The following is a 25514-nucleotide window of genomic DNA, read 5'->3' as shown; positions in this document are numbered from 1 at the left end:
GCAGCATGCAATGTATTTCTATGTCTTACATAATCAACTATCACATTCTTCATCATATCATGTTCTTGATTTATTCAGCATTATCTCACCGAGTACGTAGGTGATAATACTTGTCGTATTTGTAGGTGATAACACATCATGTTGTTTACTGTGCAGTTAAACCTGGCTGCACCGTAGTTATAAATAGGGAGTGTATTCATGTACACACCTGCGTGGACTTCCTCCTGTGCTAAAGCTCACTTTAAGTGTGTTTGCTCGAAACTGGGAAAGTAGCCCAGACTTCGCCTGCAGGTTGAACTCCACCTGGGACAGCGGGCTGCGACTGTTCAGAGACAGCTATGCGGTAGAAAATGAGGCTGAATGAAAGCCTTTTCGGTGTGGACGTCAGTGGGACTTTGGGTTTATTTAGTTTAGCCTTTCTTCGACTTCACTGGATTTCTTTGTTTTAGCTAGTGATACGTTAGCCGCTTCCGGAAGACAACCTTCACACAGGTAAGACGAGTTTCGACATTGACTCGAGTAAATTCCGCATGTGTCGGTTAATAAACATCAGCATTAGTATTTCAGACTCGAAGCAAACATGCGGTTAATAACACAGTGTCTTTGTGTTAGAATAAATGTCCACCCATTGACAGAAAAGTGAGTTTTTGTGCTCAAGGTGTGTAGCGGTTAGCGACTGAGCTGAAGGTGAAGCCATGTTGTCCTGCTCTCTACATGCTGCACTAACCAGGATCCCTGTGATAACTATGAAGACCAACTTTTATTGCCTCCTCTCTCATTGGGATCTGTCACCATGGTGTAGAGATTAGGACCACTGGGTTGTCAAAGGGGGACAGTGAGTTATTTATGGTTGCAGTGACAGCAGACCACATCATGGCACGGGTGGAAAGTGATTGCAAATGCCCATGTTACTGTTGCTTTTACTTGTGCTAGATATTATCTCTACGGGGCATAGCCCGGCATATATGTATGTGTTTTTTTTTTAATATTATTTTTAAAAACGAACAAAAAGTATTTTTTATGTAATCCCCTTTTATACTTTTTGAATGTGTTTATTTCAGAGAATGTAGCTGTTTTTGCCACTGCAATTCTTTGTATAGCGTTTTTTTTTATGGTTTTACATACTAAATATATAATTGTTGCCTTAGGAAGGAGCTCTTCTGTATAGTGTCTAAAATACAAAAGACAACAGCAGTTCAGTAAAAACTTCACAAAGTGTGATATTTCAGAGTCCACATAGGATAATAGGAAGCAACACCACAATTAGTGTAAAATTATTTTAGGGGAGCATCTAGCAGCCTGGCCTTTAAACTTGAAATCTTAATAATAATAACAATAATAATAATAAAGCTTAATAGCATAAATGAGTTCATTATTAATTGTTCTAGTATCATATTTAGAATTTTGACTTCTAAGTGCCTGTTCATAATGCCTTTTTACTCAGGCAGGTCTATGGGTGTGGATGGGAATTCCAGGGCTGCTACAGGACCTTGTGAGACTTGCACTGGAGCTACTGTGGGGTAGCCCTCTGCAATCTGGGTACAGCAAGTTATGTGAAGGTTTCTATAAGTCATTACAACTCTCTGCCCATTATGTTGACTTAAGCAGATCTAAACATTTACACAACTGAAGAGTGAGATTGGGCTTGAGTGGCAAAACAATTCAGTGAAGGCTATGCTTCCGAGGATGACACCTCAGATCCATTGTACACGTTGTAGCCAGAATTTTATTCAAAATATGAAAGCGAACTATGCAACAAATTGCCATAACGAGATGTGGTAAGGCTAAGTTGCTAAAAGTTTCTGTTTGTACACAGTATATGAAGTGCTTGAGGCAATAATGGACACAAACTATGCAGGGTTGTGCAAGTAACTCTGTGTTTCTTACTGGGTTCAGAAGCAACAAATGATTACTTTAGGGTACCCAGTGAACAAATAATGTGACACAAAGTACTATTGGCTCACTAGCTAAATTGTGACTCAGTGTATCCGTGAAATGTGTTCATATGTCTAATGCCAGCAAAACACACACATCTGAAATGCTTTCAGCGCTTGATGTTGAGACTCCTGCCCATGTAGTGTTGTAACAGCCTTGACTTTTGGTTTCAGTCCCCTCAAGCCAGTGTTGTATTGAGCCCTCTTGGTAAAACTGTTGTCTGTTAAATGCAGCGAACAAATTCAAACATTTTCATGTCTGTTGCTGGCCAGAAAGGACTAACTGCATCTGCTGATCCAAGATTCCTGGCCTTTAAGGAAGCAGAAATGGGGCAACTTGCCTCTCACAACCAAAGAATTATTTTCATGGAGACATCACCAGAAAAACAACAACAACAAAAAACAAACAAACAATGATTTGGTTGCTTTGCTATATCAGGACTTGGACATTCTAACCAATGATGGGAGGTTAATTCAGTTGTATCAAGATATTTTAGAGGGAAATATTAGGGCAGCTGTCCATGATCTTAGGCTGAGTTTAGGTGATGCAACACGACATGCCAGAAATACTGGCTGGCAATTGTGTGGGTGAAATGCTTCCAAATTTCTCTCCATTGTGTTGAAAGTCTCACAAACCTTTTAAAGGGGATGTCTAATGCCTTTTAAAATACAATCTGCAAATTCCCAGAGTATACTCAAAAAAGATTTGAATGTATTCTACATGTACAAAAAAGTAAGAAGTTTACTTTTCTTGGCACCGTGTTCAATAAATGCATGGAAAGTTGATCTTTTCATGTATGTTTAGTCAGATTAGTCAAATTGTGACTTGGAAGGAGATTAGGCCGCATTAATGAGTTAACAACTTGATTAATGAATAAACAACTTAAATCCTGGTGGTTGTAAGACGTTAAATATTGTCTTGTTTACTGTCTCTGTACTGAACAAGATGGAAGAGTGGTTTAAATGTCAAAGCTGGACTCATTGGGTAACTGTGTTTAATAGCAGAATACTTTCCACAGATAACAGGCTAGTCTTTAAAAAGGTGTATTTGCACGTTTTTTGTTTTTCATTTCTTTTAAAAGGTAAATTAACCTCAACTGTGTAAGTCAAATACAATACTTTCATAGAAACCCCTAGTGTGACTTTTAAAACAGTTGTGAAACACAAATCTACTTGGCAGTGTGATGATGACTTTATGTGGGGTTACAACAACTGATCATATAGGTTGCAATTTCTATAAATGTTGATTGTATATTTGTAATTCAGAAATGAAAATGTAAATTTCAAAGCAGAGGAATGGTCATCTCTTAGGGTGCATTCACACCAGCTTTTTTGATTTGAATCCTAGTCCGTTTGCTCGGAAAGTCCGCTTTGTGTGAGACATTGTGAATGCACAAAAAAATACTGATTTGAATCAAGGAAGCGGACTCTGCTCGTCTACAAGCGCAGGTCCCAGTCTGCTTCAAGTGGACCAAATACAGGAAGCAGACTATAAAACAAAGTGCATTGTGAGTTCAGTGCACGGCCTTGTGGGTAAATACAGCCGAAACATAAGTACGTGTGGGGTGATGGGCGGCTCTGGACAGGAGAAATGGCTTGCAGTCAGACATGGAAGAATTTGGGAAAAGTTTTGATAAAATTCTGATCAACTTAAGACTGTTAGGATCTGATGCAGCTCCATATTTAGCTGTTATGTACTAGAAACCAAACTTGCTCCATATTAACCAAAAGATATCATATTTCTTCTTCGTTCTGTGTCTTGCTTTCTCCTTCAGTAATTCCTGGTGCAGTGGTGCCTGTGGCGGAGACTGGAACACGTTATTTAAAAGGTCCAATTCCAGTTATTTTGTAATGATAACTATAAAGATGCAGAGCATAGGCGGGAGCTCTGTTCAATGTATGAGGATATTGTGAGTGTTTTGTATGAAGGTGGTCTGATTTTTGGAAAGAAGTGAGGGCTCCTAATAAATGTAAAATGCAATCCACTATAAAATTATTACTGAATCAGATAATATAGATGAATTTTGGAGACAACGCTACAACAAGTTATTTAATTGTGTCAAAAGTGATTTGTATAAGGTGGGCAATATTGATGGTGATGATAGAATGGTGGTATGTCAAGTGAAGTCTGTCAAGCTATAAATAAGTTGGCTGATAATAAAGAAAGCACTTTAGATCCTATCCATGCTGAACAGCTTAAATACACCAGTATGTCCAAAGCCCCTTTTCTTGCCATCTGTTTTCCTCACTTTGTTTCATGGCTTGTTGCCAGACTCAATGTTGTCAGTTCTGTTGGTGCCCGTTATGAAGGATAAGGCTGGTAGAGTGGGTAGTTCAGATAATTACAGACCAGTTGCTTTAGGCGGTATTTTGTCAAAATTCCTTGAAAGTGCTTTTCTGGATAGATTAGATGAGCTTATCGTTTCAGCTGATAACCATTTTGGTTTTAAGGCTAAACATGGCACTGATTTCTGCATATATGCCCTTAAGGAGATTGTAAATAACTGCAGAGACAAAAACTCAACGGTTGTTTTATGCTTTATTGATGCCTCAAAAGCTTTTGATTGTGTTAACCATGGAAAAATGATTATTATTACCTCTGCCAAGCCGGAGGTCATGTATTCGGTGATGTTTGTCTGTCTGTGTTAGGAACAAAATTTAAAAAAATTATGGACCGGATATTGATAAGTTTCAGAAATGGAATAAGGAACAAGTGATTTGATTTTTGGGGGTTATCCGGATCACCGTCTGGATCCAGGAATTTGTTTTGAATGATTCTTTATATTAGGGAGATAGGGATAATTTTTGCCATTAGAGCTTTTAACTAAAAATAATGTCCACAATCATTGGTATAAAAAAAGAAAAAAATCCACAGTGGCTGTCTGAGTGCTTCTAGTTTTTAAAGTGTCTCAAGAATTCTGGTTTACTGGCATAGAAATACTTTATTACTTTATTAATCCCTTTGGAGAGCCCTCAGGGAAATTTGGGATGCACATCATATTATGCAAATGAAATGTGGTAATTGTGTTTCTGCCCCATTTGAAGTTAGCAGTAGTGTCAGACAAGGGGGGAATCTTATCCCCAGTTCTTTTAATGTGTACTGTATATTGATGATGTCTCCAGGCAGTTGGAGGCTGCTCAAACTAGGTGTATGGTGGGTAATAGGGCTGGGCGATATGGCCTAAAAATAAAATCTCCGATTTTTTTATAACCAAATCCGATTTCCGATTTGAATCGATTTTTTTTTTTTTTGCTTTTACAAAACATAAAAAAACTTATTAAAAACATTTATTTGTTTATAAAGATGAATGCTAGCAAAAATAAAGCATATAATGTCATAGCTCTTCCACCATATAAACGACTTCATATCTTACATTGAAATATGCGACACAATGCATCCGTGATCTCTTTCCATCTGGATCCTTATCATACAGGATCCACTGCAGAAATAATTCCCCTGATGAAGGTTGTCTCTTAACTAGTGTTTGTGGGTTAAGTTGATTTCTGCATCTCATAGAGAGCAGCATTTCTCACTGCAGTTATACGCACAGCTAAATCCCAGGCGTTAGTCAAGGGTCACTTTACTGAAAATCTGTCAGACAAACACCGTTCTGGTGTGGAGGGAGGGCTAAGTCTGCTGCTAACTAACTATGGAAAAAAATCCCGATTTTCAAAAAAAATTAATCTCCAGAAATGGAAAATTCGATTTATCGATTTTATCGATTAATCGCTCAGCCCTAGTGGGTAATTTATTGGTGAATCATATTATGTATGCAGATGATCTTGTGGTGTTCAGTCCGACTAGCGCTGGCCTCCAGCAGCTTCTTGCTATTTGCTCTACTTATGGAGTAGAACGTATTAAGTGTAATGCTAGTAAGAGTGTTGTCTTGGTCTGCAGAACAAAAGACAAATGTCTAAAATACCTTGATTTGAATTTGTCTGAGAACAATCTGACCATCTGTAATAAGGTTAAATACCTTGGACGTTATATTACAGAACAAATGACAGATGAGGACATTTATAGGCAGTGCAGTATGATGTATGGGCAATCAAAACATTGTCATATGCAAGTTCAGTGCATGCACAGATGGAGTGAAGATGTCTTTATTTAAAATATATTTTACATCACTCTATACTCCACATGTGTGGTCAGTCTACAGAAAGGCAGGTCTACAGAGACTTGTAGCTTGTTGCCGGGTCAGTACTATTCAGACGGTTTTCACAAATTTGATGTTTACATTTTTTAGCCACCTTCTTTAGAGAATATTATTATTATTATTATTATTATTATTATTATTATTATTATTATTATTATTATATAATGTACAATTTTGTACTATAAAATACCATTCTCAATTGTGGAGTCACTGGCACACTTGTGGTCTTGTGGCTGCTGACTGATGATATTTTTTTAAGATGTCTGTTTTTTGTGTTTTTTCTATGGTTTTGTCTCTTCATCAGATTGAATTGAATTCAAAGATACACTGTAGAGTATGATGGCTTTAATGTATTTTAAGTAGTTTGTCTTGCTGGAGTTGATTCTTCACCGGGTTATAGGTGTGCAGTGAAGTTTTTGTGATTGTTTGCAAGCAGAAGGCTTTGCATATTGTTGCTATAGTAGCTGCATACTATTCAGATGGAAAAGAAAAGGGTGTTTCATTTACATTTTGAAGGAAATCATTTATTAATCTTTAAGCTTGGAGATGAGTAATGTGTAACTAATGCAGACCACCACTGATTGCGTAACATTAGATTTTCACTGCACATGTGAGATGAAGCAAAGTTTCAGCAGAAGCTTATCAACAAGAGAAGTTAAAAAGTGGGTATTCCTACACATGCACAAGTAGCACTTATCTCTCAAACTTTAGGTATGCACAATAAGACATTGCTGCTCAACGTCTCTGCAGTTTCCCAGAGTGCAGCTCCTGCTTATCGGAGGTTAACTTGAGCTCTGGAACATCCTAATCTCTGTGTACTGAGGAAAAACAGATGGGCAGACAGTATTTTTTATTAACTACTGGGTTCAACAACATTCAGGCCATAAGTAAAGAGGTGTTATGATATCTTACACGTGAGAGCTTTCTACCTGATGATGTAATACTCAGACGCTGATTCAGAGTTAGTCATTCACTACTGGGTAGCCATTTGTTTAGTTTTCCATTTCATATTCTGTTTTTATTTCTAACACCAGACATTGGTGTTAGGTGTAAGTAGAGATGACCTGCCTTCACCTGCCTCACAGATAAGAGAAATTGTCATCTAACATGGCGCCATCTGCGTTCACAGAGGGTGTGGCAGCAACACATGTGACTCACTCATATCAGCCATCAAAGCAAGGGTTTCAGCACAGCTTTCAAAAAAATGCCACCTCCAGTAATCCCCTAGGAGACTAGAGGACACTGGAGGGCTGCAGACATTTCCCCAGAAAGCTTACACTATCACATGATTGCAAGCTTTTCATTTGGATGAAGTGGTCCCTTGTTATATGTTACAGTTAGCATAACCATGTAAAACATTTTACCATGTCTGTTGTGAACCTGTTTGATTGTGAGAGGGTTTTGTGTGTGTGTGTCTTTCCTAATGAATGTTTGCTCTGGTGGTGAATTAGACTTCATTCTTTAGGTATTAATGAAGAAGTATTTTAGTTACTGCATACTTGTTTAAGTAGATCATTTAAAAATTCATAGAAAACAATGGATAATGACAACAATAATCAATGACAACCATAAAAGGTTCTTTATTTGGGGGGTATTACCATCCTGCAGGCTGTGGACTACAGTTTCTGATGACCATGACTTTGAGGAAAAAATAGGTCCTCTTTAACTGGATCCCATTCGTTAGTCCCACACAACAGGGCAGAGAGTTAGCTGCTAACTCTGATTCTCCGGCATCCTCCCACAGTCCAAAGATATGCAAGTTAGGTTCATTGGTGTCTAAATTCTCCCAAGGACTGACTGCGAGTTGTTTTTCTCTGTGTTGACCTGTGATAGATTGGCGACCTGTCCAGGGTATAAGTGGGTATAGAAGATGGGTGGAGGTGTTAAATGGAGACAAATAAATATTTAACATTTTTGTTTGAAATACAACATAAAAATTATTAAAATGGTTGTAGATATATTATATCCATCAACTACTTGTTTTTTCTTTAGTTCCAAATAATAATGTATATAAAATGTTTTGAATGTAGCAAAAAATCTTTGCATGTTACAATTTACAAACACTTCAGGGAGTCTAAAGACATCTTTGTTCTTTGATTGGTAACCAAAACCTCCGAGACATATCAGTTTACAATAATACAAAAAGAGCTTCCAGTTAGATCACTATCAATGGAAAATTGAATATTGAATGTGGCTCCTTGAATTACACATTATCCTTTCCTGTTTCAGCACATCTCCCGTTTATATTGAGGTTTTTTAGAAAGAGGTGTTCCAGTATTAGATTCATGCTGTATCCTAAAAAAATAAAGAGCAACACTGCTGTATTAGTTTGGAAATAATGAACATTGATTTGTATCTTGTCTTATGGTTTCAGAGTCAGAAACCTTCAGGCTCAATGCACAGGGTAATATTCATCCTCTCAACGTTTGCTGTGAAGCAGCTCTGTACTTTAATGAAGGCATGAAACAGAGTTCCTTTGGGAACACTCAGTGACAAGGAACTGCATATGTTAATTTCACAAATCAATTTATGCACTAAAGGAAATGCTAAAGGAATTGGGTGGGAGTAAAACTGAGAATGTATAATTGATTAAGATGAATGAAATTAATTTAAAATTAACCATTGCAATGAGACAATATGGTGTATTGAATTTAAGTGAACCGTGTTTCTGATTTCACATTCCCGCACAAGTTCATGTGGTTTTAATATAAATGGAGCATAGTTTGGTTTCTACTGTGCTTTTTTTTCTCGGGCTACATAATCTATGACCCCCTATCCATTACAGGAATAGGTACTGCCTCGGGAAAGCGAAGACAGAGAAAGAGAAGGACTGTGTGTATGCTCATGGAGAGATGGGTGCACACAAATTTGTAACTTGGCTTTTTGTGTTTGCAATCAATCATTCATCTACTGACAGTTCTTTGCCTGTGCAAGCGCAACATCAGCAATCTGAGCTCACACAAAAACACACACACGTATGTGCACACACATTCATTGGCACTGACAGCAGAGGCAGAGGGAGCATTTCTCCTCTCCTATCATGCTGGCTAGTTATACCAATCCCCCCTCTGCATTCCTCACACCGGTGCAGTCAGAGCTCATACACATCCAAACTGCTGCACACAAATATGTGCACAAACACACCATCTCTCGCTCTCTCTCTCACACACACACAGGCATTATTCTGATGGTCTGTTGTTGCAGGGGAGGCAGGGCTCTGGTTTCATTCAGGCTTCAGGCGACTGCTAAAGTCTTGTTTGCGTGCAGTGACTGCTGGCTGCTTGACAACAAAGATATCATCTCTGAGTTGCTCCAGGTACACAAAGGATAAAGCGGTCTCTTTTTTGCATCTGAAATCTGGACTTGGACCACTAAGATGAGGAGAGTGAAGGTAGTGACTTCATTGCAGTGGTTTTTTTTCAGTCTTTTCTTTTTCAGATCTCAGTGTTCCAGATAAAGTTGATGTTTGATTTTTTTTCTATTTGCAGTATATTTTGTAGCCCCTGAAAGAGCCCAAAGGTTTTGAGATGCTGCCACACCATCTCTACAACTTATTACCCCTAATTGTGTTGACCTTTTTATTGTATTAAAAGTTTGTTTGATGTCCTTTAACCCCAATGGAGCCACATTTAAAAGATAAAATCACTTTGTGTGAATTTTATGCATCAATTTAGTTTTGTACATCTGTAGAGTACGTTTCTAAATGTTACTGCAAAGAATGTGTGCTTTTAAGCAGTTCTCTCTTTACGAGGGAATTAAAGGGAGATTAGGAAATGCACAAAGGCATGGAGACCACTGCCGTTTGGGTGCTGAAGGGGTCATTAGTAAAGCGGATTGCGTTTCTGCCCAGTTAATTCAGAATTCTTACACCCGTATATTGCCATGTCTTTGTTCCTCCCATAAGCAGTGGTTTGACTTTAGTACGTTCTTCTGCTTCATTTACCAGACTTAGGTTCTTTCAGTGAGAAGCATGGTGACTTTTAGTTGAAATGAGAATTCCTTTTGTCCCTCAGGAAACTTGCTGAGAGGAAGCAGCTGTAGTTTGCTGCCATATTGCTGCTGCTTTGTGGATTTGTGATTTCCTGTGGTGCTGGTCAGTTTGAGAAGGAACATTCTATCATGAATATTACTGTGTCTCTCTCTTCACAGAAAATCAAGATGAAGCCAGGGAGATAACATTGTTGACTGTGGATCATTTTACTATTTGATTGGATTCAGCTTTGGACATGCAGACGTAGACTTCTGAAGTTAGCCAGCCAGAGTGAGGAGATTGGACATTGTTCTTTATCTGACAAAGGTTTGGACTGAGCTCCCTCAGAAAATGGCTACAACCGAAACCAAAGTTACCAACAGCGGCACTGCAGGTCTGTCATGGGCACGCGTCTGTAAAGAATGTGGCCAGCAGCACGAGGGTCAAGACGCACACCTATACGAGTATCAGGATGAGGTAGATGATGAACTGGTTTGCCACATCTGCCTACAACCCCTGCTCAAACCTATGGATACTCCATGTGGCCACACTTATTGCTTTCACTGTCTCAGCAACTTCTTAAAAGAGCAGGACTTCTGCCCTGTGGATCGCCAGCGGCTGCAGCTGCATCAGTGCCGTCCCTCCAGCCTGCTGGTGAGGAACCTGCTGGACAAGCTGACTGTGATGTGCCCCCACTATGCAGAGTGCCAGCAGCAAATGCAGCGCTGTGAACTGCAGCCTCACCTGCACAACAGGTAAGAATTAAAGTTTGATGCAGCAGTTTCACTTAATATTTTCATTGTAAGTACCTCCAAGTATTTATTAAACTGTTAAATTAATGCAATCCCTGGAAATAGTTTAGCTAGTTTTCTTAAGATAGAAAATCTCTATCACCTCTGGTGCTGGTCGTGATCACCAGTGGAATGAATGTTTTAGAAAAGGTGTAGAAATTAATAGTTTTTTTTAAGAGTTAGAAGTGGGATGTCATGCTTGTTGGCCCAATCAATGTAAAGCATTTCTGTTCAATATTACATAAACACTAAATGCATTAGTGTTTAAAATTACATCACAAACAAGTGCTTAAAACTCAGTTAAATAATACAGACCCAAAAGTACAAAACAAATAGTGATTGCAGGTGTTTTGACACACAAGCTGCCAGATCATTTTCTTAGTAAACATAAAAAGATGCCTAATAATAAGTAATGGCAGGAAATTTGTAGATGGCAGATATAGAGGCCTCCAGAGCCATGGCATATTTCAACATGAATTTTTTTATTTATATTGTCACCACAGAAGAGGGTTTTAGTTTAAAGGCTAAGTAGCTCTTCTACAGGTTCTTCATAATCAAGACACATCTATGCCTGTTGCTTATTGGTTATTCTGAATTGGTTAGGACACACTTAAATCCAGTGGGTAACTGTACAAACTTTTGACTGGTAGTGTATAATAAACTGCAGACATGAGTACTGGCAGTCTTCTGTTCTGTTTTCCAAAATGGTAAGCATGTCTAAGCCAAAAAACAAATAAAAATAAAAAATACAACAGAATTTAGATGGTTTTATCTACATATCTATCTTGACAGTTATTTTTCTTTGTGTCCTTTAATTTTTTCCTGAAGTAAAGTGCTACTACAACTTTAGTAAGCACCATTTCTCTGTGAGCACACCACCTTGTAATTATTTAGCTCAACATGAGGTGCAGGTCACTTGTCTTGTTTTTCCACATAGCTAGTGTGGTGGTTATTGTCCCGCTGGTCAGACATGACGCAGTCATTTGTGAAAGGTAGATTGCCCTTCTGCAGCCTCTCTGTGCAACTAAGGATACAAAGTTCAGGCATGAGGGACAAGCAGCCGTCCCAGCTCTCTGACTGACTTAATTAGACTCAGCCCGTCTCTCTGGACACTCTGCATTGCAGTGAAAGTGTCTCTTTATCTGCATCGTGCTTCTCTTCTCATCTCTTTGTCAACTCGATACAAATTTATCATCTGTTTTTGATCTCCGAAGTTCTGTATCCATCCATTTCCCAAACTCCTCGTCTCATGACACATTTATCACAATCGCTTTCTGTTTTATTTATAGACTGATATTCATGAGTTGTTTCTAAGAATAAAATAACTTGTCATGTCCTTCATGTTTCTGTTTTTCCTCAGATGTCCTGTTTTTAGAAGGCTGAGGGAGGAAGCAGAGAAGAGGAAGAGGCCCTCATGGCATGAATTAAAGGGACGTAAGGGTGACGGGGAGTTATCTGGAGATGCCAAACATTCAGCAACGCTATCTCGAAATCCTGCCCGGGATCAGCCTGAGCCTGGACTGATTAATCCTGCCTATGAGGAAAGTGAGGATGGTATGGGTTCTTTTTATTTTCCCTTTATGTATTTATTATCATGATCCAAGTCTGTTTCAAGTCCAAACATGAAATTTAATACTGACAATCCTCTTCTGAATGTGTTGTGATGCAAAGTTAGTGTGTTGCTGTGAAAATGACTAAAGTTTGAACAGGTTTCTAGGTTTAATAGAAATGTTTCCTTTCTGAGGCGATTGCTAAGACAAACACAGGGATTGCTGCTTTCAGCCTCAAGGGTATAATCTGTCTGGTACTGGTGAATCATCAACTTAGCTGTAGAAACATGTACCAGCTCACAGATGTTTAAACCAGACAGTTTCATAATTGGAAAAACCCATAAAGCAACTTACTAACCAGCACCTGGACCAAAGTCCACTAAAACATACATGCTAACCAACTCACAAAAATGTCTGCTTAGAAGTTTGTTTTCATGCCATTATTTTTAAAATATATATTTTCAGCAGAAGTTTGAGCATCTCATCTATTTTGCACCATCTCAGCCAGATAAATTCATGATTTTATTAAGACTAAATAGAAAATGGTTTAGCAGAACTGCTGAGGAATAGTTAATTGTTTGGTCTGCTTAAAGCAGAGCAATGCAGAAGTACCATACTCTGTTAATTACAAAGCGATGCCCACTCAGCTTCATTCTGTTCTTTTTTTAAATGTCACATAGACAAAAAAAAAAGAACAGGTTACTTTTTAAGCGGGATCTCTTTACTGGTTAAGGTTGATAATGTTCTTGTAGTTATGGTGGGCAGTTTGAGAAGAGGATCTACCTCATGGCATTCAGTAAAGAAGTGGTTAAAAGGTTTGGTCAGCTGACTACAAACAACTTAAAAAAGTTAGAATATTCCCATAACAATGTCTGCAGTTTGAAGTTCTCACAACATAAAAGGCTTTTTCAAGATTTTATAAAATGATCAAAATAAAAAAAAAACTGAATATCTTTTCCATTGTGTCAACATTTGGGTATTTGCTGTAACATCGCTTTGAGGTGGTCATCTGATTGTGAAGAAGCTAAAAATTAACTAGATTATATAACCACTTTGTTCTGGTAAAATAGAAAGTGGTTGTGTTTGCAGAATAGTCAGTGTTGCACAATGAACAGAGGTGAGCAGACTCCTGTGCAATGATACGTAAATGTCAAATCAATTAAAATGTAAAACCTTAATGCTGTATTGTATTACATCCATTTTGAACACGGTTCTTACATTAATGTAACAAATTAGGTCCGACAGTGAAACGTAAGTCAAGTCAACTTATTTGCAAAACGCATAAAACGATTGATAAACAATTAATGTACAGCAACTGCCTGTTGCTGTACATTAAAAAGGCAACTAAAACATTGCAAAATAAATAAAAACAATAAAAATGTAGGAAAATTTTTTTTTTGAAAAGAATAAACCCTTGAAAGGATTTAAAAGCCAAAGAATGAAAATGTGTTTTAAGATGAGACTTCAGAACAGGAGGTCATGAGGCTAGACAGGCAGTAGTAGTTGGTTTCATAATTTTATGGCTACAACTTAAAAATCCATAGACTTGATTGATCTAAATGGCATTTATGGTTCCAAAAGGTCAGAGATATGTTGGAGCTTGCCCCTCGAGTGTCTAATAAGTCTGTAACAAAAGCTTATAATCTATCCTAAACATAAGAGAAGCCACTGAAGGGAAGCCAATATTGGGGAGATGTGTTATGGTTATGCAAGGTAAGTAATACCTAAACCATTCCAGTGCAGAGGCGAGGCAAGTTCATTTGTAAAGCACGTTTCAAGTACAAGACAATTCAAAGTGCTTTACATAAAGAATGCAGTGGGATGCAGGAAGCAATAACAAGTGCATTAAAAACTAACTTAAAAAAATTTAAATTAAAAACAGAAGGAAAGAAAGCTAAAATAAATTTGATAAAATGCAAGAAATAAAGTTCCAGTGTGAGGAATTAACAGTTGCTTTGATTAAAAAGCAGCAAATAGTAAAGTTTTCAACCCTGATTGAAAACTTCTGAGATTTTCAGACCTGCAGTTTTCTGGGAGTTCGTTTCACATTTGAGCCTGTTAAGCCCACACAGTGTTCCAAGTGAGGCAAAAGGATGCCAACGTTAAATGCTTAATACTTTTTTCTTTTTTTTTTCTTATTTATTTTAAACTTGTCCTGTCCAGCGTTGTAGCAAACAGAACGATGGTCTCGCTGCTGGGTTGTGCCGAACAAATTTGCTTTGCCAAATGGAGCTTTATGGGTATCAGGCTCCTCTTGATAATCTCATTTTTTATTTCTTTCTTTATTTAAATATATTGTTTTACCTTATTTATTTGGAGTTATGGAATTTACATAATCTTTCTGGACCTGACCGGAGGGGACAAAAAAAGGAGAGTAATAAAGAGAAGTAAAAAGGAAAGTGGATAAAAGAAGAGGAGAGAAAGATACAATAAATAGAAGCAGCGACCTTCAATCCAGCCTAACACCATACTACCAACTGCTACATCTGTACAGAAACACAACAGAGAATTACTTTCACAGCTTTTACAAGAACTAAGCTGACAATTGTCAGGAGTTTGAAGAAAAAAAAAAAAAAAAAGTAACCAAGACAACAACAAGATGTGTCACGACAACAACCAAAGTACCAAAGAAAAAAATCTAAACCAAAGTAGCTTGTGTATAAACCCACTGGAGAACTCAGTGACTGTGTCAGCATGCAGAGTATGAGGAGTCAGGAGTGAGCAGAGATGAGTGTGATTATGCAATTGTGACCACACCTTCATGGAGGCTAGAGGCAGACTAAGGCGGCCCAGAGACCCGGCGATTAGCAGCAATCCTGAAGCACAAACCCAAGCCACCCCACCACAAAGACAACCCCGGACCCACCCTGAGGGCGGCAGAGGAAAGCCCCAGCAAGAGCCCCCCCGCGGTCACAGGGCACAGGCCCCGGCAGGCCACGATGGGCAGCCGGCGAGTCCGCCAGGCACCGGCCACCTAAGGGTTTTTTCAGTCCTGTGAAGTGCTTCCCAATCTGACTGGAATACTTCAAGAATATTGCTTAAATTAAAAACAAAATGAATGTAACTGTTGTAGCTGCTTGAATAATACCCTCTGAAATATTTTTGATTAAAATGGGAGTTGAGAGATCTATAATTTAAGAAGGTAGCCTCAGTGTTTTATTCACAAATTCAATTCTCCTCTGCATAAAGGGTACAAAACTTGAGATTTCTGAGGAGATATTTTCTTTTTTTCGCTTGGAGTTGTGTTGTACATCAAATGTGCTATATAAAATAAACCTTCTGACTATTAAATCCAACTGCACTTTTCTGACATTACTCTTTGTAATGCCCCGAAGTTTGACATATGTCTTTTCTGAAAAGCTTTTTATTTTAGAAAGTCTTATTCTTAGCTGTGTTTTAGATCGTTGTCGTATAACTCTTCTACCAAGCTTCTGGGATTTCGGAGTCTTCTTGTCAGAGTATTTTGGTATACTCACAGGCTTTCATGGTGCCAGTTATAAATGTAATCCTCTCATCACCTTTTTCACTCATGGAGCTCCATCTCTCAACACTGCTACCTCCTTGTTTTACTTTAAGAAATCTTTGTGATGGTCCTGGACGTATGCATTGCTAATGTGCTAAATGCCATCAGATGCCTAATGCCTAATTTTTTTTTTCATTTCACCACCAGAGAATGTTCTCCCCATGTTTATCGGGCCTCTTGTAGCTTTTTTTTGTTGAAGCACAAGCAATGATATTTTCTTTTTCTTTTTATTGACCTTTTAATGAGTATATAACATCAGAGAGATGAAATTAAAAAGAGACTGGTAGAGACTTCCAGTAGTTTAAAGAGGGAGTAGTGTAAGAGAGAGAGAGAGGGAGAAAGAGGGAAAAATGGTGAAAACAATAACGATGATATTGGTAATAATGTAAAAAAATATTTAACCATTATTTACCCGAAGTCTGGTCTAATGGTAGAGATATATACAATCCACTTTTGCAAATTTTCAGCAAATACATGTTTCTGCATTATTCTGTTTAAACTGTGCACAAAATCAATCCAGTCATCTACACTGATTATCTTTCTTTTTCAGCCATGTTTTAGTTATGGACGTAGTATTTATCTTTGTTCCTCCATTCGAGTCCCTCCAGATCAACTAGGTAGAAAATATTGAAGCAATTTTAAATTAAGTAATTTTAAATGACAGTCTCTTTGTATTTTTCACCAAAATGAGAGCACAGCAGGGCAACTCCAGTCTATATGGAAGTGATTTGCCTCTTTGCTTCCACGGCATCTCCAGCAGGTTGTCTGATTTGTATCCATTCTCTTTTGAAATGGAGTGAAAAAGTAACGGATGGCGTATATCAATGCAAATTCCCTCCAAAGTGGAGAATGTGTTGTTTTCCACTGTTGTTTGAGCCCATTGGACTTTTCTCCTGTAAGTGTATTTTCTCATTTTTTGTGATTAAAGACTCTGGTGTAATTTTGAGATTATCTTCTTATAAGGGCCATCTTTATAAGCTTTACAAATATCTGTAGTATTTTTTTTTTAAGTTATTTTCCCAGTATAGCCTCTTATTTGCAGGTATCTGAAGTGGTCATGGTTGTGTGGGCCAAATTTGTTTTTAAGTTCTTGGAAGCTCTTAACTGTATCTTGACTTATGCTTGAATAAGTCCTATGAAATCTATGAACATGTCGATTGGGTCTAAATTCCAGGATCGTATGCAAACCATTTAAAGATTTCGAATGTCTTTTTTTTTTTTTTTTTTTTTTAGATTGAACTGTTTTAATAAGTCGCCCCAGAACTGTAATGAATTATAAGTCCAAAGCAATGATTTTTATCTTGGATGCTGTTCATAGAGGTTAATGCTTTGCAGTATCTTCGTGCTGTTCTAGCTGTCACAGCAACAGTTTTCTACTGATTACCACTATGTTAAGACAGTTTTACAGTTCATATAGATCTAGCTATTTTTTCTAAACATTACAGAAAATGAAATGGTTGAATTGCTCCGTTCAAATCATGACATCTCAATATCATCTCAGTCACTTGCTATGTGTCTCATTCACTTAGTGGTTCTATGTTATGAAATGAAAAAGGAAAAAAAAAAAAAAAACTGTCTTTTTCTTTCCCTGTTATCTTTTTTTTTTCCCTCAGCAATGTTGTCACATTTCAAGATGTAAGCTCATCAATCGCTTTTTAAAATAATGTCAAGTGGATATTTTTATCATGCAAGTTAAACTACACTATCTCATGTATCAGGTATTTTTAGAAGGTGTCAATAGGGAATGGAGGATAGCGAGTTTCTTTGATAAACAGGAAATTCAGCTTTGATTATTCTGCTTATTTCTTTGGTTCTTTTTTCTTCTAGATAACACTCCTCTGAGATCCAGTCTTGTGGCTGAAGCCAACCTTGTGGAGCTGTTCAGAGAGGAACCCGAGGAGGAACTGGGCCTTCGCATCGTGGGTGGGAAAGACACACCGCTGGGAAACATAGTCGTCCAGGAGATTGTCCGGGACTCAATAGCAGCTCGCGATGGCAGGCTGGCCCCGGGGGATCATATCTTAGAGGTGAGGCAGAGGAAAGGGCTGGGATTACATTTCCCTTAATCTCTCTCCTTCTGTGTGTGGTGGGAAGATGGTGGCATAGCGTGACACAGTTCACTTCACCACAGTTTAGCACTAAAACCTTGAAGCTTCATTCTCATGGTATTGTAAACAAAGTGCTTTTCAGCGGGGAATGAGACAGTAGATATTCAAGATAATCGAGTTTAGCTCCATGGTAACAAGGTGTGGTTTCTAGGCACAAGCACGTCACGTCAGAGTGAACAGCTTCACCTGTTTGTTGTCACTGACCGACTTACTGCCTTTCACTTTGAGAGGCTTCGATTCAGATACAAAGGGCATTAAAAAATTATTTGTTTCTTTTCAAAGTTTACATTTAAGTGCATGTCATATATATTAGAAATAATAATAACCTGTGATTAACAGTCCAGTTACTCCTCTGGTTTTCTCAGAGGAAAATGGAAGCACGAAATAAGACAAATTGAAAACTTAAATAAAGATGCAATGTCTGCTGTTCCTGCAGTCCTCTATCTTGGATCTCTACCATTCAGTTGTTCTGGTATGTGGTGTCTCTGTAAACTGAGCCGAAGGCCGTTTCAGCTTTAGTGTCTCCCACTGAAATGTAGTTTTTCCTCTAAACCCTACTGATCCCAAACCTGGAAATTAAAAAACAAAAATCTGCCATCCTACAGCGCACTTTCACAATGTGACACATTAGCTGCAGGCTTTTTTATGTATGTGGTAAAGATTAGTAAGGATTTTTCACAAAGCTCCTGAAACTCAATATTTCTCTTCCTGTGGTATCAACATTGATTTATTTTTTTCTTTCCCCGCGATGACCTTTTATCATGTCACATATTTGATTCAAAATGACTTTGAATGATTGTTCTACACAGAGTTAATGAAGCTACTTGTAGCTAAAATTGGTAATTGTGGCACTCATTTCAAAATAGATAAGATATATAAAAGTAAAACGTGACCAACTGAAAACGAACTTTAATAAAAATCATCACAAACAGTCATATTGCAAAATAATCATTAATCTCACTTTTCTCTAAAAACAAAACTACAGGCGCCGTTTGCAGTGTAATGTTTGTGTTGGGCTGCCAGTGACAGTGTTGTCTCTTCTCTATGGTGTCATGTTTCCAGGTGAATGACGTCAGTTTGGCTTCAGTTCCCCATGCCCGGGCCATTGCAATGCTGCAGCAGCCTTCCCTCATCAGGCTCACTGTCATGCAAGAGAAAGGTTTCAAATTAAGGGATCAACGATCTGATCATCACCCTTCCACTTCTACTGCCACCCAGCCCTCTCCTAGTCCCCATGGTAACGCTTCATCTAACCACAATCCCGGCACAGTCCTGCAGGTGACGTTGATGAAGAGTCACCGCACAGAACCACTCGGCATCAAACTGATTCGCAAGTCTGATGAGAGTGGGGTTTTTATCCTTGACCTGTTGTCTGGCGGTCTGGCTGCCAAAGATGGAAAACTGAGGAACAATGACAAAGTGTTGGCCATCAATGGGCATGACCTGAGACACGGCACACCTGAGAGTGCAGCCCAGATCATACAGGTACAGGTCCATGGACACAATTTATGGCAGTTTAGACCAATAGTGAAAGCCTGTCAGTAACAATATGACATGTAGGCCTACTTACCATCACCATTCGTAAGTGTATAAACCATAGATTTAGAATTTAGTGTAAGTGCTTTATGTTGCTTTTGGTTTAACATTCAGATTTTTTTCATCTTAGTAATAATTTAGTTATGTGCATTAGCTAGTCACTTGAGTATGTACAATAATGGATTAAAATTTTTGAGTGAGTTAAATTTTTGTCTTCTTAACTAACCTGTGAATAAAAATGAAGATGTATAGTCAGCAAATTCCCCTAAGAAGATTTTGTTATGAATTCATGCTATATGGATAAATTAAATGGTGTTATATTACTAAAAAACAGAATGGAATAGGCTTTGACTTCAATACAAATCTCACTCTTAAACTCTTAATGTTGTAGATCTGTCCAGCGGATTTAATGAGTCTGACACAAACAAAACGCTTATTTTTAGTTGATTTGCAGAGGTCACTGTTTAAAGAACACTCTTGTAAAAAATGGTTACAAAATTTATAAATTTACTAATATAAATATCAGAAAAATGATCATAAAATTGATCAAAAGCATTTTGCAATTTCTATAAAATTCTTTCTTCTGTGTGGATTTAGGCCAGTGAGGTGCGTGTGAACTTTGTGGTAATGAGACCTGCAGAGACACCGGAGGAAGGAGGAAGCAGCAGAGAGGGCCAACACAGAGCAGCCAGGAGGGGGCCTGAGCCACAGTACTTTAGGCGTCCCGCTACCTACATGAAGGTAATGAGAAACATTTCTTCCTAAACCAAGACAAACATTATAAATTAATATATTTCATCCTTCTATGTGTATTCTCCTACTGCCATGGTGTCCTCTTTCAGTGTATGCTGTGTTTGGAGCATTGTGCACCCCCTTAGACCAGTGCAATCTGAAGGAGAATAAAAGGTGCAATATAGGGACAAATGTGACCGGATATGCAATGCCCTTAATTTAGGAACCTTATACGCACATCTGCATTATACTGTAACAGCTGCTGCTTTTTCTTCTGTGATCCTCTCCTTTATGACTTTATTATTTACATCCTGGAAGTTCAGAAGATCTGCAAGCTTTCTGTTGTCTGATGTGCCCTCTAGTGGAATCCTCTGTTAGCATCTTTGTACACAAGACAGTATTAAACGGTTTCAAATATGTTGCCATTATAAATATATTATCTAAAAGAATGTGTGTCTGGCCTTGTGTTCATCATCAGTTTAAGCAAAGACTTTTGGTCCTTCTTGGTTAAATTTTCTCAATTACTGGCTATTGTTGTTCCCCTAGTTCTCCACTGCTATTAGTAAACCAATCCTCTACCTTATGTTTACACTGATTTGCATGGCTCCACTGTGCATGAGCAGTTTTTGTTTTGGAGGAGGGGGGGCATTTTCAGGCATGTCACGCTTTGTTGCAGTACCGGACTTGCCATGTTTCTGTGAACAGTGTGATTGTGATGTTTGCTTCAGTATCACTCAGGCTCAGTTGTACCATACACTTAAATTAAGAACACAACCCCCCAGTTTGGGGGTGAGAAGCTTTGAGAGCAGACACCTGCATTGGTGAGCGGAGATGAAAGCTGTTCTCTGGGGCCTCCCTCTGTCCTGATCAAAAGGCCTGGGGTGCTGCTCACTCTGCTGCTACGGGGCCACTGTCTTGTTGTTTTTTCGTTGTTTCTTTGGGAGGCAGAGGATCAAAGCCGATAACAGTTAGCTTTCGCCTGTAGAGTTGAACCTTTTCGTCTTGCTAGGGGGGATGGGTTCCCTGCTGTGGGAAGGAAGAACCCCCACCTCCCCCAAGCTTCCCTTCTGACAGTTTACAGACTCCAGAGAGCAACAAGGAGACTGGTTGAAGTTGTCATTTTCCACACATCTTTTCCACTACGAGGGTCGAGTGTTGATCCTCACACGTTGCCTCTACTCTTACTTCTCAGCTCCATCTCAAATGTTTCACATTTGTTTCTACAAGTGGCTCTCTGAGAGGGATCAGTTAATTCAAAGGATCCTTAATTAATGGAAATAAATCCGTGGCACTGATTTGATGCATTTAAGTTTTAACAGCTCAGTGTCATTTTTGTGAAGTATCCTAACTGGAGACCAGCAACTATTCATGAGTATGTTGATGTTTAGCATGTGTATATTTCTTGATGTTGATATGTCTTATACTTCATATAGGAACCTCCAGGCGGGTTTTCCAGCCAGGAGAAGACTGTGAGCCTGAAGAAGGAGCCTCGGCTTTCTCTGGGTATCACCATCGCTGGCGGGAGGGATTGTCGGAGTCGACTGCCAGTTTACATCACGAGTGTGCAACCTGTTGGCTGTCTACACCGAGATGGTACCATCAAAAAAGGTATAAAACTGCATCTGAGTTTAAAAAAAAAAGAAATCTGTATTTATGTTTGTGTTATTGTCCTAGAAAAGAAAGCAACTATTAACCCAAAATATAACACTCAGTTTACTGTCATATGACAAATACATCTGAGAGAGGTTCACGGCTGAAGCTAGTGCTAAGTGCTTTAATCTTTAGCAACGGTTTGCTTCTCCTCAAATTGAGCCATCATAGAGCCATGTTATTCAGTCATGTGATTCCCCCAAATGATATTTTCACACTGATATTTGATGTTCTAATATCATACATTAGTAATCAGCTGATGGCGTTTATAAAGGCCTCACCAGCAGGTGTGTAGAACCACCATGTGACAATGTTAAAGCATTGATTAGCAATAATAATATCCTGATTAACTGGATTGTGCATTGCTGGTTTGATTTCATATTCATTCCTAACGTAATCATTTCATTTCTTTGGATAAGGTGGACTAAAAGGTTACAGTTGTTCTGGTTTTTTTATATATAAATGGCAGCTTCAGTGTTTTACAGTGGCTCGTCATGATAATCCTGCCCTGAGCCTTAAATTTAGGAGATTCTTAGTTTTAGGGTAGCAAAGTTCTGGTGCTGTTTTGAATCCAACTTTTTTCTTCTTCAGCTACCAAAAGCCAAAGAACTCTTTCCAGACTAAACACTGGGTTCAAACTGGCCATCAAACTGCTTTTGTGGAAAAAAAGACAATTGGCTGAATAGGAAAAGGGCTTCTCATCCTGCTTCTATTTAGGGATACAATGTGTTGCTCAAAGACCATTAAACACAAAGGATGTGTACTAAAATAGAGGCTAAACACTATCTTCTATAGTAAGTTGCTGTCTAAACATTGCATCCACTTAAGTTTCTATCCACCTGGTTCAAAGGGACAGTAGTTTTAAATCATACCTTTTTTAAATTAATAAAATAGGCAAGATGTGCCACAAGAACTGTAACATCATGTAGGAAGATTTTCAACCACTCAAGTTATTTTATGTCAGAAGTTTAATTTAGGTTCATGTTAGATGTCATTGTTCAGTCAGCCAGATGCAACTCCAAAGGGTTAAGTTCTGGTAACTCTATACCATTTTAGAAATTATGTAAATCCGTTTAAAACTAGTATTAATTATGCAAATGACCACAAGTAGTGAAATTGGGTAAGGTGTGAAGGTATAATGAAAAATTAAAATGGTCAATAAACTGTTATGAACATGGGAGGGCAAAGTATTCTGGGAGATGCAGTTCATAAAATCCAAAATATAAATAATATAAACCATAACGCAAATTAGATAATTGTTATGTAATCATTTTAAAGCTAGTTTTTAAAGTCTACACTTTTAATGTCTGTTCGTTTTCATGCTTCTTCAGGTGATGTTCTGCTGAGCATCAACGGCTTTGATTTGACCCAGCTGACCTACAATGAGGCTGTTTCTGAACTGAAGACTCAAACAGCTCAGTCCCAGGTGGTGCTACGTGTGATCCAGACCCTCTCTGACGACTCTGAGGACGACTCTGAGGCTGGCAACAAGGACGAATTTGACCACACGGATGACCCACGAGACGACACCCTCAACTGGACACCCTTGTGGACTCGCTGGCTGGGTTTACCAAGGTAGAGCTGTCTCCATTACGACAAAACCTATTATCTGTTCCCTCACGCTACCTGTATTCTGATTATTTGCTCTGGCTCTGAACTCGTCTTTTCAGTCACTTGCACTGGTGCAGAGACGTTGTGCTGCAGAAGACCAACAATGAGAGCTGGGGCTTCAGTATCGTTGGGGGCTATGAGGAGAGCCATGGGCAGCAGCCCTTCTTCATTAAAACCATAGTGCCTGGAACACCTGCTCACTTTGATGGACGTCTCAAGTAAGTTTTCTTATTAAAACCCCAGCTCCAAGACCATTTGGATGCTGTAAAATTTAAATAGATACATAATGCAGGGGTTGGCATGTTTCATAAACTTCTTGTTTTGTTCCCAGCGTTTCATATGTTGACAGAACAAAGTTTCAGTGTTTCATGTTAAAAAATAGATTGATCTTGAATTTGATCTTAAAAGGTATTTTTCTATCCTTTATTGCTTCTGTTTAAACTGTTTTTAGATGTGTTGCTGCCATCAAATCCAAGATGAGTTAATATTTGTTATAAAATGTCAAAACAGCTCATCTTTTTTTCTCACCAAACTCCACGGTATTGAACTATGGTTCTTTCCAGGTGTGGAGATGAGATTGTGGCAGTGAATGGAGCCACGACTGTGGGAATGAACAACTCCTCCCTCATCCCTATGCTCAAGCTCCAGAAGAATAAAGTCACACTGACTGTGGTGTCCTGGCCGGGCAGTCTAGTGTAATTCCTGTTCAGCTGCATTCTGTACCAGGACACTGTCCTTTCTGTGCAGTTGTAACTTGTTTCATAACATTTGTTAAAATCTTTCATTTGTATTCCAACATATAGGTCTGTCAGAGCAGTCATGTGCAGAATTAGTATAATCTGTCAGGGTTGGGAGCACTCATGGAGCAGTTGGTTGTTATATCTGGGTGCAGAAATGATGACAATCAATTAATTATATGCTAAAACACAAACTGGATGGATCGTTACTTTTCTTCTTGACTGTGTGTGAAGCTGTTAATATACATTTACTAGTTCTATATAGTATCAGTTAATAGTCATATTTGATTCAAGTGATTCACTTTAACAGTGTACATTGATTATATATAGTTGCATAAAAATACTTGACATGAGGTTTTTTTTGATGATTACATATAACATGACTGCAGACTTAATTGGCCGATGCCAGACCACTTTTTTTTTCAAATAAAAAAGGACCCCAAATATGGAGGTGCTGTGCAGAAAAAATTGTTCACTTTTAATGGTTTTAACAGAAATATGAGGCCTAGTTGTGGCAGTGTCATTAAACTGAACAGAAAACAAACCCACTATTAAATGCAAATTTCCTTTGCATACAGCTTCCAGGTTTATTGTAGATCTTTATATTAACATAGCCTAACATTACAAAATGTAAACTAAGTAACTTTTTTTATTCTTTTCTATGAATCTTAGGTTTTAACAATCCCTGAGAGACATTAGGCAGATTTTTTTTTCAAAGAATCATGTTTCTGTATCAGTGCTCCGTATTTATTTACATATGATAAAACTGTTCATTCTAAATTACTTTTAAGAAGTGGGTGCCTTGTAAATATTGAAGGACAAACCAGAATGTATAATTGCCTTAAAATGCCTTTGAACCAAAAATGTGTTTTGTCTCATTATGTGCTGTTGAAAGGAATTTAAAGGAGTATGGCCTTATCTTATTTGATTATCTGTCAAATTCCCAGTGGCCTTGCTTGTATCTTATTTGATGCAAGACTTATTGAACAAATCAGTCTGGCTGTAAAATGTACAGCAAGTAATGTGTGAATTAGCCCGTGTGCTGTTTCATTATGTTCAATAAAATCATATCAAATCATACTGTTCTTATATTAGTCTGGCCTCTACCTGCATTGTAGTCCAATAAGTGAATCTGTAATCCAAAAACTTATTCACCTTGTCTGATAACTGGAACTTATATTTTAAAACTGTACAACTAACCTGTATTCATGCCAC

At 38.2% G+C, this 25514-nt stretch overlaps 1 protein-coding gene across 2 annotated transcripts; it reads left to right on the top strand.

Annotated features, from left to right (window-relative positions):
* The first annotated feature begins 197 nt into the window (after nt 1-197).
* Nucleotides 198-25377, top strand: lnx2b (ligand of numb-protein X 2b). Of its 2 annotated transcripts, none has more exons than XM_041989795.1 (10): nt 198-492; nt 10241-10816; nt 12213-12406; nt 17753-17952; nt 19096-19518; nt 20167-20310; nt 21735-21909; nt 23283-23526; nt 23622-23780; nt 24126-25377. In XM_041989795.1, the coding sequence occupies exons 2-10, from the start codon at nt 10413-10415 to the stop codon at nt 24259-24261; spliced, it is 2079 nt and encodes a 692-aa protein (XP_041845729.1). In that variant the 5' UTR covers nt 198-492; nt 10241-10412; the 3' UTR covers nt 24262-25377. The 2 variants fall into 2 exon arrangements, with proteins under 2 accessions (XP_041845729.1, XP_041845730.1); XM_041989796.1 differs by lacking the exon at nt 198-492 and adding an exon at nt 8230-9482.
* The last annotated feature ends 137 nt before the right edge of the window (nt 25378-25514 follow it).

This window comes from Melanotaenia boesemani, chromosome 7 (assembly GCF_017639745.1).
Source record: "Melanotaenia boesemani isolate fMelBoe1 chromosome 7, fMelBoe1.pri, whole genome shotgun sequence".
In the NCBI taxonomy this organism is placed as follows: Eukaryota; Metazoa; Chordata; class Actinopteri; order Atheriniformes; family Melanotaeniidae; genus Melanotaenia; species Melanotaenia boesemani.
The sequence above is the reverse complement of the archived record's forward strand: the minus strand, read 5'-3'. Positions and strand labels throughout refer to the sequence as shown.

Bases quoted from the DNA above. Each gene is read 5' to 3' on its own strand.
- lnx2b (XM_041989795.1), top strand. From the start codon at position 10,413: ATGGCTACAACCGAAACCAAAGTTACCAACAGCGGCACTGCAGGTCTG. The intron at 10,817-12,212 runs GTAAGAATTAAA...GTTTTTCCTCAG, and splicing joins CAGCCTCACCTGCACAACAG to ATGTCCTGTTTTTAGAAGGC. The intron at 23,527-23,621 runs GTAGAGCTGTCT...TCGTCTTTTCAG, and splicing joins CGCTGGCTGGGTTTACCAAG to TCACTTGCACTGGTGCAGAG.